This window comes from Scyliorhinus canicula, chromosome 15, assembly GCF_902713615.1.
Source record: "Scyliorhinus canicula chromosome 15, sScyCan1.1, whole genome shotgun sequence".
NCBI classification, from domain to species: Eukaryota; Metazoa; Chordata; class Chondrichthyes; order Carcharhiniformes; family Scyliorhinidae; genus Scyliorhinus; species Scyliorhinus canicula.
This window is the reverse complement of record NC_052160.1, coordinates 99,571,682-99,585,211: the sequence shown is the minus strand read 5'-3', so window position 1 is coordinate 99,585,211 and position 13,530 is coordinate 99,571,682. Positions and strand designations below refer to the sequence as shown.

General features: G+C 44.6%; 1 protein-coding gene across 2 annotated transcripts in view; it reads right to left on the bottom strand.

The window, feature by feature from the left end:
* Positions 1–13,530, bottom strand: part of LOC119978404 (probable E3 ubiquitin-protein ligase makorin-1) — a 41,045-nt gene that overhangs the window by 9,280 nt on the left and 18,235 nt on the right. For both annotated transcript variants that reach the window (XM_038820028.1, XM_038820029.1), the window contains exons 6-7: positions 7,082–7,189; positions 5,155–5,284 (exon numbers count right to left, since the gene is read on the bottom strand). In XM_038820028.1, coding sequence (XP_038675956.1) covers positions 5,155–5,284; positions 7,082–7,189 — 238 coding nt within the window. The remainder of the gene's footprint in view (positions 1–5,154; positions 5,285–7,081; positions 7,190–13,530) is intronic.

Sequence of the window (13,530 nt, the reverse complement as noted above, 5' to 3'; positions counted from 1 at the left end):
CATTGCCCCCTTGTAGGAATGGCTATAAATACGTTCTGGTGGTGATAGATACCTTTACCAAATGGGTAGAGGCATTTCCCTCACGAACAAACACAGCTAAGACAGCTGCAAAGATCCTGACCCACCACATCTTCACGAGATGGGGTTTACCCCGAAGTATCGATTCGGACCAGGGATCTCACTTTACAGGACGGGTCATGAGGAACGTCCTGACAATATTCGGAATCAAACAGAACTTCCATATTGCGTATCATCCACAGTCCAGCGGGATTGTGGAGCGCATGAATCGGACCCTAAAAACTACCCTTAGGAAAATGGTTCAACAGAACAATTCCACATGGGATTCAGTGCTCCCATTTGCACTTATGTTCATAAGGAACACTGTCTCCACATCTACAGGATACACACCACACACACTCATGACCGGACGCCCTATGAAAGGTACAGAATTCCTTTTAGGACTGGACATGACAAGCCCCGAAGTGACGGCCCTCACACATGAAAAGGCAGTTAAAGATCTAGTTGAGACTGTGAGGTCTGCACAGCTCGCAGCCGCAGTCCAGCTAGGGAAATGCCGACAGCAACGTACTGCCTGTTTCAATACGACCGTACACACCACAGAATTCCAGGTTGGGCAACAGGTAATGTTATCTGTTTATAACCCCAGCAGTTTTTTGGCTCCAAAATATTCCGGTCCCTACTCAATTTCGGACAAAATTAGCCCCTCCGTTTACAGGATCAAATATCCTAATGGGAAGACCGCGTGGTTCCATATAAACCAGTTAAAGGCATATGGAGCACAGGCCAACCATGCTCACCATGTCCTACTGGATGCAGCAGAACACTTCACCCCACCCACCAGAAACACTTTTCCACCATCCCCCTCACAGACCAGTTCATCCACGGACTCGCCCACGACTCCGCCCACAGACCACTACAGACCACGCCCCGACACGCCCACAAGCTGCCACAGCAGAGACAGTAGGACAGACACTGACTCTGAAGACAGCGACAGCACACAGCCATACAGCCCATACTGCACCAACTACGACCCCGACTCCAGTGACCCCATGGAAGTCACTTACCTCAAATATCCAGAACCACCACCCGACCCCGACTACCCCGACAACACACTCGACACTACACAATGGCACAGGGACAATTCCTACAGACTTGTCCGCAATGACGAGAGTGACCCCCGGTCACACAACTCCAAAGTTTCATGCCTGATCCACACAAGGGTGTGGGATCCGGGAGAGCAGGACGACACGGTGTCTGACTCCCGACACGGCAACCCCTTTGTGACCCTGTTCACAGAGGCAGAATCAAAGTGAGGTGTCCAGATGATGTAAGATAGGAATCGTTTGAGGGAAACGATGTCCTTTCTGATGGAACCTGCACGTATGTTTGTCTTCGTTTTATGTTTGTTTGTTTTCAGGAATGTAAATGTTTCAGTTGGAGGATGGACATCTTCTTTTCAGCTGAAAAGATTGTGACCACCTCACATACACGTTAGCTTGTCTGCCGAAACTTTTGAGATTCGGTTTGATTGGAGATCTTTTCCAAAGTTGTAAGGCTACACGCCAAATAGCTTGTCCGCAGATATCTCTGAGAACTTCAGTGATGTCCTCAGTTGGAGCATCTTGGCTCCCTTGGTTTTTTTTTTAGGTGCCCCTCTATTCGGCGAAATAGAGGCTGCAAGTCATGGTCAATACATTCATACCCGTTTTTCTTTCCAGGTTACTCAGGCAGTGGACAAACGGCACTGAGGACCCGCCCTGTCTGAGAACCAACCCTTGGTCAGCCAAGCTCGGGTATGGCACAGCACGCCCTACCCGGGGATTCCATCCAACTCGTACCCGTAGCGGCCCATACGCAACTCATTCGGATGTTTATTTCAAAGTTTGTTTTCATTTTACGTTAGGTAGCCCTTCGGCCACCATCCCACATGCTATTTACATCCGGGAACATTCGGATGGTAAATCAGCAAAGCCTGCGAGACGGCTCGCAGAAGGAAGGATTGTTAGGTGTATGCTGGTCTTTAAATTCGCTTTTTGAAAAAAAAATGAGGGGAGTCACAGGGTGTGACTTAGCCAGTCATTTTAAAGGGTCAATTGGGTTTTGAAAGACAGATGCACTAACAAGTAAAGGTCTTAAACTGTGTATTGACAGATACTGTGCTTGATCCCAAAGGTTTCAAAGGACGAGACAGAGGTCGAAGCCAGGATTGTCAATACCGGAGGAAGAAGGAAGAGAAAGAAGAAGAACAACAAAAGATGATGGAAGCCCACTTATTACTGTTTAATGTCATATGTATATGTGTGGAAAGAAGTCACGTTTCCCCCACAACCCCCACCGTAAATGCTTCAATTACAGCAAACCCCCAGTGCTCAGCTCTGATCAGCGAGGTTCAGACCTGGTGTACTAAATTCATGACGTGGTACTCCATGTCCTACATAATCGAATCACTGTTGGTGATCGCGATCCTCATCATCCTAGTGCAGACCCTCAGGTTGAGGAAATGGAAGAGGAGAGCCTCTCGTTCCAGCACCTCACCCATCTATAGAGTTCAATCCCCCATCTTCGGATTCCACCAAACCCCTCACTGATTACAACACTCTGTAAATAAAAATTCAGCCATGTATTATATTGTTCCATACTCGACTGCCGAGTTGGGAAGTGTGATGTTGTGGTATGAATGGTTAAGGTTTTAGAGTGATTAAATGTTTAAGTTAAGGTTAAGGTTAATAGTGATAGGTAGAGGTTCCCAGTTGTAGTAATGCATGTCCCTTTGACATAGGGCCAAGTAGAAATGTTAGTTAAAAATTTTTTTCTCTTCTTCCCATAGTTTAGAACAGAGTAGAACAGGAACTGGCAAGAGGTCAGAACACAAGGAAGGCAAAGTACATAGGTGATCCTTCACAATAGTATGATTGTGAGGATCACAAGGAGGGAATGTAGCCATGCTGGCCACGCAAAATGGACACTGAGCCAAACTAAAATGGAGGACAGCAGGGAAAGCCTGTTTAGTGAGAACAGACAGCCTGCTCTCAACTAATTAGCATTTTGCAAGCAGCAAACCAGTTTTCTGGCCAGGTGCAGATCTCCAAGCCAAAGGTGTTAATGGCAAAGCGCTTAACATTCCGATGGGGCGGCCCAGATCCAGGCACACACAATGGCAACATTTCCATCTCAATATAGCACTTAATTGGTGGAGTAGACAGGATGGCACCAGAGTAACGAATATCGAAACCACCTCCCCAACATCGAGGAAAGCCCCGCATTGGAGGATTTCGAAGGTAGCCGTTTGGAAACGTTCCAATCGGTACCGAAAGATAGAGCCCGCCTAGAAGGGGGCAAGGACATTAGAGAGGGGTATAAAAGCAAATCCCCCACAGAGCCCCGGTCTGTTAAACCCGTGCTCCGGCTCTGACTGACATCTTGCATCCTGACTCCAGCCGTTGAGCACCAGCCGCCGAAACCGTAAGTTCAACGCTCGCTACGCGATCCAAGCCCACTAGACTCCCAAGTACCAGAACGCTTGCTGAAGGCTGCAGACAAAACCAGGACGAAGGCCTCGTTCTCTGACCTTGCCTGTTCCTGTTAGATAAGTATTCTGTTCACTTAAGTTTAGTTATAGCTTAGTCTCTTAGTGTGTGCATGAGTATTTATTATAACTGTATAATAAATATTGATCGTTTGAACTTTACTAATCGGTGTATCGTCTTTATTACTTTGAACTTGACCTTGAGATACTTGTGACGTTGCCTATACGGCAACTGGCGACTCCAGAGCTAAATAATTACATAGAACAGAGCCTAGTAGTGTTAAGCACACGTCGAACTCGGAGGCGTGTTAATACACTCCAATAAACGCGTTTTACGCCCATAGTAAAACGTGCAACAGGCTTAAGTAGGGTGCTCTTTCCAAGGACTGGTGCAGACTCAATGGCCTCCTTCTGCACCGTATATTCTATGATTCCTGATTGCCACCTGCAATATTGCCGTACTTCACCCCCACCTCAACTCATCTGCTGCCAAAACGTTTCTTTCCATGGTTTTTTACCCATGTTCTACCCTCTCGAAACTAGAGGTCATCCCAAGCTCTGCTGCCCTGGCCTTAATCACACCAAGTCTCATTTCCCAACCATCCCTATGCAGTATGACCTACTTTGGCACCAGGCTAAGCAGCATCTCAATTTAAATTCTGATCCTTGTTCTCAAATCCTTCCATGGCCTCAACCCTCCCCATCTCTAATTCCTCCAGCCCTATAACCCTCTTACCTGCACTCCTCTAATTTTTGCCCCTTGTGCATCCCAGAATTTAACCACTGGGTGGCTGTGGCTGCCCAACTCTGGCATTTCCTCCCTGCATCTCTGCACCTCATATTTCCTCCTTTGAGGCACTCTGTAAAAAGAGCTTTTGGTCATTTGACTGTCTCCTTGTAAGTCTTGGTGAGGCTTTTGTGAAATATCTTGGGAAATTTTATGGAGTAAATTACCATCAACATAGCTATTAATTTGGTGTTCTTGGTTTACTGACCCTCTCTTGGTTTACTGACCCTCCTGCCAGTGCAACAGGTTTCCCTTGATTGTTAAAACTGCTGCTTTTTCACTCCCCAGTCCCATGATATATGCATTGAGGATTCTTGGACAATAAGCTCATGAGAGAACGTGATACATTGAGGTGGAGACAACAGTGAGAAGTCATCAATGCTGAAGGAGGAAAGCAAGGCAGACAAGCGCATCCCAATGCAATGGTTTTGCATGACTTGCTTGCTTTTCTACTCTTATGCCGGAATTCTGTATGGTGCAACAGCTTTAGAAAATTGATATATTACTGCTTTCAGTCTTTGCAAATCATTGTCTAACTAGGAAAATTCATGTCTAACTAGGCAAATTCATTGGTCAAAATGACAGCAGTCAGCAACTTCAACCTTGGCACAAACAAAAAAAAAATACTCCATTCCTTTAAATGTTTTACTTTTGGAAACTAAAATTGCTCATTCGTGGTGTCCCTATTATATTCCAACGGGAAGAATAATTAAACTTACTGCAGGCTCTCAGTTTAGTTGCATTTGCCTGCGAGAGTTTGATAATGTCACCCTGTCATTTAACACATCAGTACTCATATTGCAAAATCTAGTATTCTTACATTATCCCTTTGCCTTCTTTGTCGATACTGGGTGGGTCGATATCCCTCTGGAAACTCATGTAAGTAAATGCATTCAGATTTAAAAGGACACTTGCCATTACTCCGCAGAAAAAACTTGCAGTGTATTTTTCTGTGAAAAAGAATCAGTTGTTACATGTGATGAAACTGTTCCCAACAAAGAACCAAAAGTACCGCCAGTCAACTCTCCTTCACATTTTGCCTGAATAACCATTCATATGCCACCTGGATCGCATGTTTCAGCAGGCTATATCCTCAGCACATGCAAATTCCCAAATGTACCTCCATCCAGGGTTGGTGCAGAGATTAGATATGAGCACAAGCAATGAGTTGGGTGGCATATAGAACCTGGCTCCCAAGTTTTCAGTCATCTCAATGAGGGAAGGGGCCTCAATTATTCAGTTCATGCCACAGGTAGTCATTATTCACCAGAAAAGCCAGACACAATCTTGGCTTAATATCCCAAAAGATACCACTTCTGACAATTCAGCACTCAAGTCAATATTCCAAACTACCAGCGTAGTTGCTTTGTTGAAACCAACGAGTATAACTTAAGTCAAGTTGGCATTGGATAGGTGCCATTAAAATGGTCCTGGAACTTTTACCAAAGCAAGTTCATCTTAGGGTCTCCTGTTGTTCTCCCAAGTAAGAGCTAAACATTTATATCGAAGTCAGAGCCTGTTAGGGTGGAGATAAACCTCTCCACCCTGTGCCCTGGCGTGGCAGGGGGACCTGCTGGAATTTTTAAACGTTTGAAAAAGGTCAAATTTAAACGGAGGGGAAGGATGGAGGGGTTCTACAATTCATAGGCGTTACATTCATTACTGATTATTGTTGGGTGTAAATTTGGGAGAAAATGAAAAAAAGGAGAATAAAAATTTAAAAGCAGAAGTGCATCCATCCAGTTTCCCATACTTTGATCACCCCTGTCCCTCCCAGAATCAAAGGCTCCCCTTGTGTTCACCTTCCACCCCCAGCCCAAATTCAATGGATCACCCCCTGCCACATTCTTCTCTCGCCTTCTAGCACCTGTAGGACTCTGCGACTCCCATGGCTCATTCCTCAGTCTCCCCCAGTTCTTCATGCAACACCTTTCCATGCAAGCACAGGAGATGCAACACCCTCCTTCCAATCTCCTCCTTTACGGTGCAAGGTATCAAACACTTCAAAGTGAAAGCTTTGCAGAACATATACGTCCAGTCTGTAAGCATGACACAGAATTCAGGTTGGGCATTATGTTAATGCTCCAGCTTGTTCCTGCTCTGATCCAAATAAAACTCAAACCAAGAACCACATCACATCTGGTGATCCAGCTTTCAACAATTTCAGATGATTACTCCTTCCCCCATTTTGCTTCCTCTTTCTCGGCTAACTTTGGTTTTACTCTTCGCTTTTGAACAGCAGTTATTCATCGTTCTGTCATTCACACCTAGTTGTTCCTCTGTACCACCAGCTTTAGTCATTTACCTGCCACAGTCACAAACCTTTCCACATGTTCTTCTTTCACCTTTCACTTACTCATATCTGATCATCATCCGTAACTAGTTCTGACGAAATGTTAATGCACTCCTCAGATGCTGCCTGGCCTGCTAGAGTATTTTCAGCATTTACTATCACTGCTTTAGAATTCCGTTACACATTTATACCCATTTTGATCACAAACCACAAGTGAAATGAAAGGCACACAAACCAAGTCCACATATCTGCCAGACCCTTTAGAAATAAATTCTGCATGAAAATCTAATTGGTTTGAGCTCATAATTAAAATTCTGAAATACAAAGGGGAATTAAAAATGCAGAAATGTTAGATGTTTTTTTAAATAATTTGTGCAGTTATGTAGCATATTCAGAACTAGAAAAGTTAAAAATACCGTATTGTTTAGAGAGACTGGTTCCAGAGCAAACCTACCTCTTTTCAGCTCTGAATTTTTCAACAAGTTTCCGTTTCTGTTCATCGACTACCCAGAACTTGCATGGTATGAAGTAAGTGGCCACTAATCTACATTCAGGACATGCCCTGTAAACAAAAAGGATACTTCTTTTATTTTCCCTTCCTCAGTGCAAAGATGAAAATATTTAACCAGATGCCCCCTTCCATTGCATCGTCGCAGCTATACCATAGAAACACTATTTTATTTGCTTTTTCTGATATTTAGATGCAAACACCAGAATAAATAGCTTGCAGATACCAAACATTTACCTCCACTTGACTACAAAGCTACTAAAAAAGGCATTCAACAGTATTCTTCAAAAAAGTGTTTTTGAGGCCAGTCCTGAAACTGGTGATCAAGTCATTGTAACATTGCTGTACTCGCCCTATTGTAACTGAGGAACTTCCTAGTCAGGAAATTGGCAAGTGTGACCAGTGTCTGAAGTGGGCAACCATGGGACACTTGACAATATGGGGAACCAAGGCTGGGCACTGATAATTCTGTAAATAGCTATTAATTGAAATTTGTTATTGAGAAATAAGAGAAATTACATGGGGAAGAGTGTAAAACATAGAAGTAGCCACATGGAAACTGATAATCAGAACAAAAAGGGAGGCTGGATACAGGCAGATGGCTGAACAAATACCACAATAAATTTATGCTTTTGAACAAATGAAAACTGAGTCACCACCCTGCATAGCAGAAATTATCTCCCCTGTATGCATGCTGGTAATAAAACATTTTGCCTTGTGCACCATTACTTTGATACTCCAACACCAACTGACATAGTTGGCTGGGTGGCCGAGGAGCAGGGCAACCAGACACAAATGGGTGAATATGTTATTCATACCACCCAGTAGGTAGGGTGAGAGTCCTGGTGTCTGGCAATACAGTACACAGTAAAAAAGAACCATAATAAAGCAGTGAGTAAACAGAACAGCTGTGCAGCAAGAACTGCACTCTAATAAGCAGTCAGAATGTCCCGAGAGATCAGGCTAAGCCACTCCTTCAGGAATGTGGGTCCAAACTACAATGGCACAGGCCCGAGGTAAATACGGGACATGGACATGTCAAAAAAAAAAGCAGCTCACTGGATTCTCCTGTGAATCAGAAGGCAAGACGACAGTCGAAGGATAGAGAGGAGAAGGCAATAGTAATATTGTGTGCCTATCAGTTAAGACAGGCAGGGGTTAAAAGCTTTAAGAAAAGCAATACCGAGAGGGGGAGTGAGGTTTTGTTCTAGCAAGAGGAGAAAAAAAAAAAAGAGGGGTCCCCTTTGGGGGAGGTACAGTAATGAGCAAATGGCACTCCGCTCAGGTTTCTTATGCACATTCGGCGATTTTCACTGTCCATGTAGGTAGAAACCTCCAATGATCCCTTTACTTCCCCTCATTGCTGCTTGAAATTTCATTTGCAGTATGAAAGTTTGAAAACTTGCCAGAAGATCAGGACAGCATGTGCTCATTTTTTTTTATTGTTCTGATAAATGGAGAATGGAAAGCGAGAGATAAAGTAGTGGGGATGTGTGTGCGTGTTAGCTAACAAGTTAAAACCCTCACGAGTATTACAGTTGAATTAAAAGGAAAGTAAAATTAAACAAACCAATGTTTAAATTAAAAGATTAGAGTGGAGATATCAGGTCAAAAATGGCTACTCAATATACTTATGCTTTCTTTATAGGTAATCACAAATCTAACAAGATTTCTAGCAGCTTCAAGAGTCTGAGACTTTACCTGTAGATTTTCAATGTTGCAGCATAGCCATAGTTGAGGATTTAACCTTCTAAGAAAATAGGACTGAACCCATTCAGGCCAGTTCTCATAAGAATCAACATTGCATGAGGCCATTCAGCCTAACAAGTCTGCACTGGCCCTTAGAAAGAGCACCCTACTTAAGCCCACACCTCCACCATATTCCCATAAACTAGCAACTCCACCTACCCTTTTTGGGGCACCAAGGGCAATTTAGCATGGCCAATCCACCCAACTTGCACATCTTTGGACTGTGGGAGGAAACTGGAGCACCCGGAGGAAACCCACAGACACGGAGAAAAGTGCAAACCCCACAAGTCACCAGAGGCCGGAATTGAACTCTGGTCCCTAGGTCGCAGTGTTCACCACTGTGCCACCCCTAATTGCTATCTTTGGCTCAAGAACAGGCGATCTGATATAAACACATTGATCAATCAGACATTTTAGCAAGTTACTTTTGAAAAATATAATGCCATCTAAGATAAAGAATGTGTTAAACAGGTGGTATTTTTCATCTGGATACAAGAACAGGGTAGTTTAATTTTGTAACAACGGATCCAGAATTGGATTGGCATGGGGATGGAAATTTCTTGCCATGTTGGTTCCCAATAATTCTCAAAAGGGCAGGTGACAGCACCCAGAATTTGGGCCTCAACCTCCAGATGGACAGGGATGACCCAATAGTTACTACTAGACCCACCTGCTGGTGGCTCAGGTAGGGAACTGAAATTACTACAGGATCACACCTATCAGGGGGAGATCTGGGTCCAAGAAGGACGGTATGGTATACTAGGTGGGGTCAAGGGCATATCTAGTATGGGATCACAATAACCCATGCTGATAACAACCAGAGAATGTTGTACAGTCACGGTAGCAGTGGTTAGCACATTTGCTTCACAGCGCCAGGGACCCAGGTTCAATTCCTAGCTCTTTCATTCTCACTCCACCAGTATAAAATATTTCCCACTTTCTCAAGAGTCATTGGACTCAAAATGTCAGCTCTTTTCTCTCCCTGCTGCCAGACCTGCTGAGATTTTCCAGCATTTTCTCTTTCGTTTCAGATTCCAGCATCCGCAGTAATTTGCTTTTATCAATTCCCAGCTTGGGCCACTGTGTGGGGAATCTGCACGTTCTCCCAGTTTCTGCGTGGGTTTCCTCCCACAAATCCCAAAAAACATGCTTGGTAGGTGAATTGGACATTCCGAATTCTCCCAGTGTAGCCGAACAGGTGATGGATTGTGGCACTAGAGGAGTTTCACAGTAACTTCATTGCAGTTAATGTAAGCCTACTTGCAACACTAATAAAGACTATAATAAAAGATTATTATAGTGTCTGCTCCTGCAACATCCCACTATCCATCAGTAATGACTCTGCCATTAGGGTATCAGTAAACCCTCTGGTGGAAAAAAATATAGTAGACTTTCCCCCACCCAGTGGTGTGCAAGAACAGATTCCTGTATGGAAGATTGGACTGTAATAATAACCACACATTCCATCTGCAGATTATGGACATGTTTCTGATCAGAGACGTCCATTTGGCAGGAAAGGTCCTCACTGATGAGTTTAGTCCTTGGTGAGACAGTACACAGGACAGGGAACTCTGAAAACAGAGGCCTCAGAAACACCACAAAGTAGTTGGAGCAGAGCCAGCAAGCCACCATTCACTGGAGGATACAAGTCAACATAGCAACCAAAACAGCTGGAAATTCAGAGGACTCCATTACATGGCAGAAGAAAGGCTGGGAGAATGGAGAATGCATTGCAACAGGTGGGAAATGAAGAACACGACAGCAGCCACCAGCACGGATATTTAATAATCAGTGTGTATTTGTTGTTGCCAATGATTGGTAATCTCCAAACAGTAAAACAATGGCCACCTTGGCCAACAATTGGTATGCCCAGATACCCAACCATCACACCAATTGTCCAGAGAGGCAGGGACAGTACAAGAGGAAATGTTTGTGATATAAATACACCCAGGCTCAGCATGGCTACAAGGACAGTATAGGGAAGAACTTGAAGCTGATGAAGACCTGGTGGATCCCTGGATTGGTCAGTAGGCCAAGTATCTATGGGTGTCCACCTGGGTCAGAACACCGACCTGTTCCAAAAAGCAGGGTGGGGGATACAATATAGGGGAGAATTTATAATACAAATAGCTGATAATTGACAAATAGGAGGCGCGACCAGGGGAAGGGGAGAAACATAGAAGGGAACTAATGAGGAGCCACAGCTGGAAAGCCTAGGCAACTGACATAGGAGGAGAGATGTTAAAACAGGTAGCCAGCTGAATGAGTGTCCACAATAAATTTAGGCTTTGAATGAGAAAGGAGGTGAGCCACCTCCCTGCATAGCAGAGATGATTGCCTAACTTAGTTAAGCGGAGTGCCGTTACTTTGATATTCCACAACAGTTCTATGGAGGCTTAACTCAGTATTTGCTAACACCAACTCCTGGCACCAACAGCAGTTGCACAGGCTACTTGTTATCCACTCCATCTACCAACTGGTGTAATTTCTCCCACTGCTGACATCATTTGTTGCGCGCCAGTTGTTTGCCTTTTGTCCGTCATCCTTCTTTCAAATCCTCAGTAGTGACAGTGAGCTGGGCGAGTTTGGTTTGTCTCGTCAATGATGCAGACAGCTGCATGAGCCATCAACAAAAGTGCTTAAATAGGCACTGCAACAGCAGGTATGCAGAGAGTGTGTCCTCCACAAACAGTCATTTATTAATGACCATGTTAAAATTAGCAAATCGGGGGCCTCATGGTGGCATGGTGGTTAGCATCAATGCTTCACAGCTCCAGGGTCCCAGGTTCGATTCCCGGCTGGGTCACCGTCTGTGTGGAGTCTGCACGTCCTCCCAGTGTGTGCGTGGGTTTCCTCCGGGTGCTCCGGTTTCCTCCCACAGTCCAAAGATGTGCGGGTTAGGTGGATTGGCCATGCTAAATTGCCCGTAGTGTAAGGTTAATGGGGGGGATTGTTGGGTTATGGGTATACGGGTTACGTGGGTTTAAGTAGGGTGATCATTGCTCGGCACAACATCGAGGGCCGAAGGGCCTGTTCTGTGCTGTTCTATGTTCTATGTAAGCAAATATGAAGTCATCCAATTAGACTCTCGAAATCAGTGCTGTCCAACATACAGCTTGTGGGCTACATTCCAGCCAGCCATGTCTCTACATCAGGTTCACATGGACTCACTGTTCAAAGCACAGGAGAGTTCAAAATGGAAGATTGGCGGGGAGCTGCTCTTCTAAACACAGACCTCTTCTCGCCCACATTTGCTGCTGATAGGAGCCATGGTGCATCCTCTCCCCAACTTTGGCTACATGCTCTCTCTCACCATGAAGTGGGTCAGGGAGGTCATGAGGAATAGTAGTTTCAGAAACAGCATCTTAGTTTCCCCCCACCCCACTTGCTCAGGCAGGGCAAGGTTTCCCCACAGAACAGAGGGAGGAAACCCTAAGGCTTTCTATAGGTATATCAGGAACAAAAGAATGACTCGAGTAAGATTAGGGCCAATCAAGGATAGTAGTGGAAAGTTGTGTGTGGAATCAGAGGAGATAGGGGAAGCGTTAAATGGATATTTTTCGTCAGTGTTTACACTGGAGAAAGACAATGTTGTCGAGGAGAACACTCAGGTTCAGTCGACCAGGCTAGGTGGAATTGAGGTTCAAATGGAGGAGGTGTTAGCAATTTTGGAAAATGTCAAAATAGATAAGTCCCCTGGGCCAGATGGGATTTATCCTAGGATTCTCTGGGAAGCCAGGGAGGAGATTGCAGAGCCTTTGTCCTTGATCTTTATGTCGTCTTTGTCGACAGGGATAGTGCCGGAAGACTGGAGGATAGCATATGTTGTCCCCTTGTTCAAGAAGGGGAGTAGAGACAACCCTGGTAATTATAGACCTGTGAGCCTTACTTCGGTTGTGGGTAAAATGTTGGAAAAGGTTACAAGAGATAGGGTTTATAATCATCTTGAAAAGAACAAGTTGATTAGCGATAGTCAACTCGGTTTTGTGAAGGGTAGGTCATGCCTCACAAACCTTATTGAGTTTTTTGAGAAGGTGACCAAACAGGTGGATCAGGGTAAAGCTGTTGATGTAGTGTATATGGATTTCAGTAAGGCGTTTGATAAGGTTCCCCACGGTAGGCTATTGCAGAAAATAAGGAAGTATGGAATTGAAGGTGATTTAGCGGTTTGGATCAGTAATTGGCTAGCTGAAAGAAGACAGAGGGTGGTGGTTGATGGCAAATATTCATCCTGGAGTTCAGTTACTAGTGGTGTACCGCAAGGATCTGTTTTGGGGCCACTGCTGTTTGTCATTTTTATAAATGACCTGGAAGAGGGTGTAGAAGGATGGGTTAGTAAATTTGCAGATGACACGAAGGTCAGTGGAGTTGTGGATAGTGCTGAAGGATGTTATAGGATACAGAGGGACATAGATAAGCTGCAGAGCTGGGCTGAGAGGTGGCAGATGGAGTTTAATGCGGAAAAGTGTGAGGTGGTTCACTTTGGAAGGAGTAACAGGAATGCAGAGTACTGGGCTAATGGCAAGATCCTTGGTAGTGCAGATGAACAGAGAGATCTCGGCATCCAGGTACATAAATCCCTGAAAGTTGCCACCCAGGTTAACAGGGCTGTTAAGAAGGCATATGGTGTGCTAGCCTTTATAAGC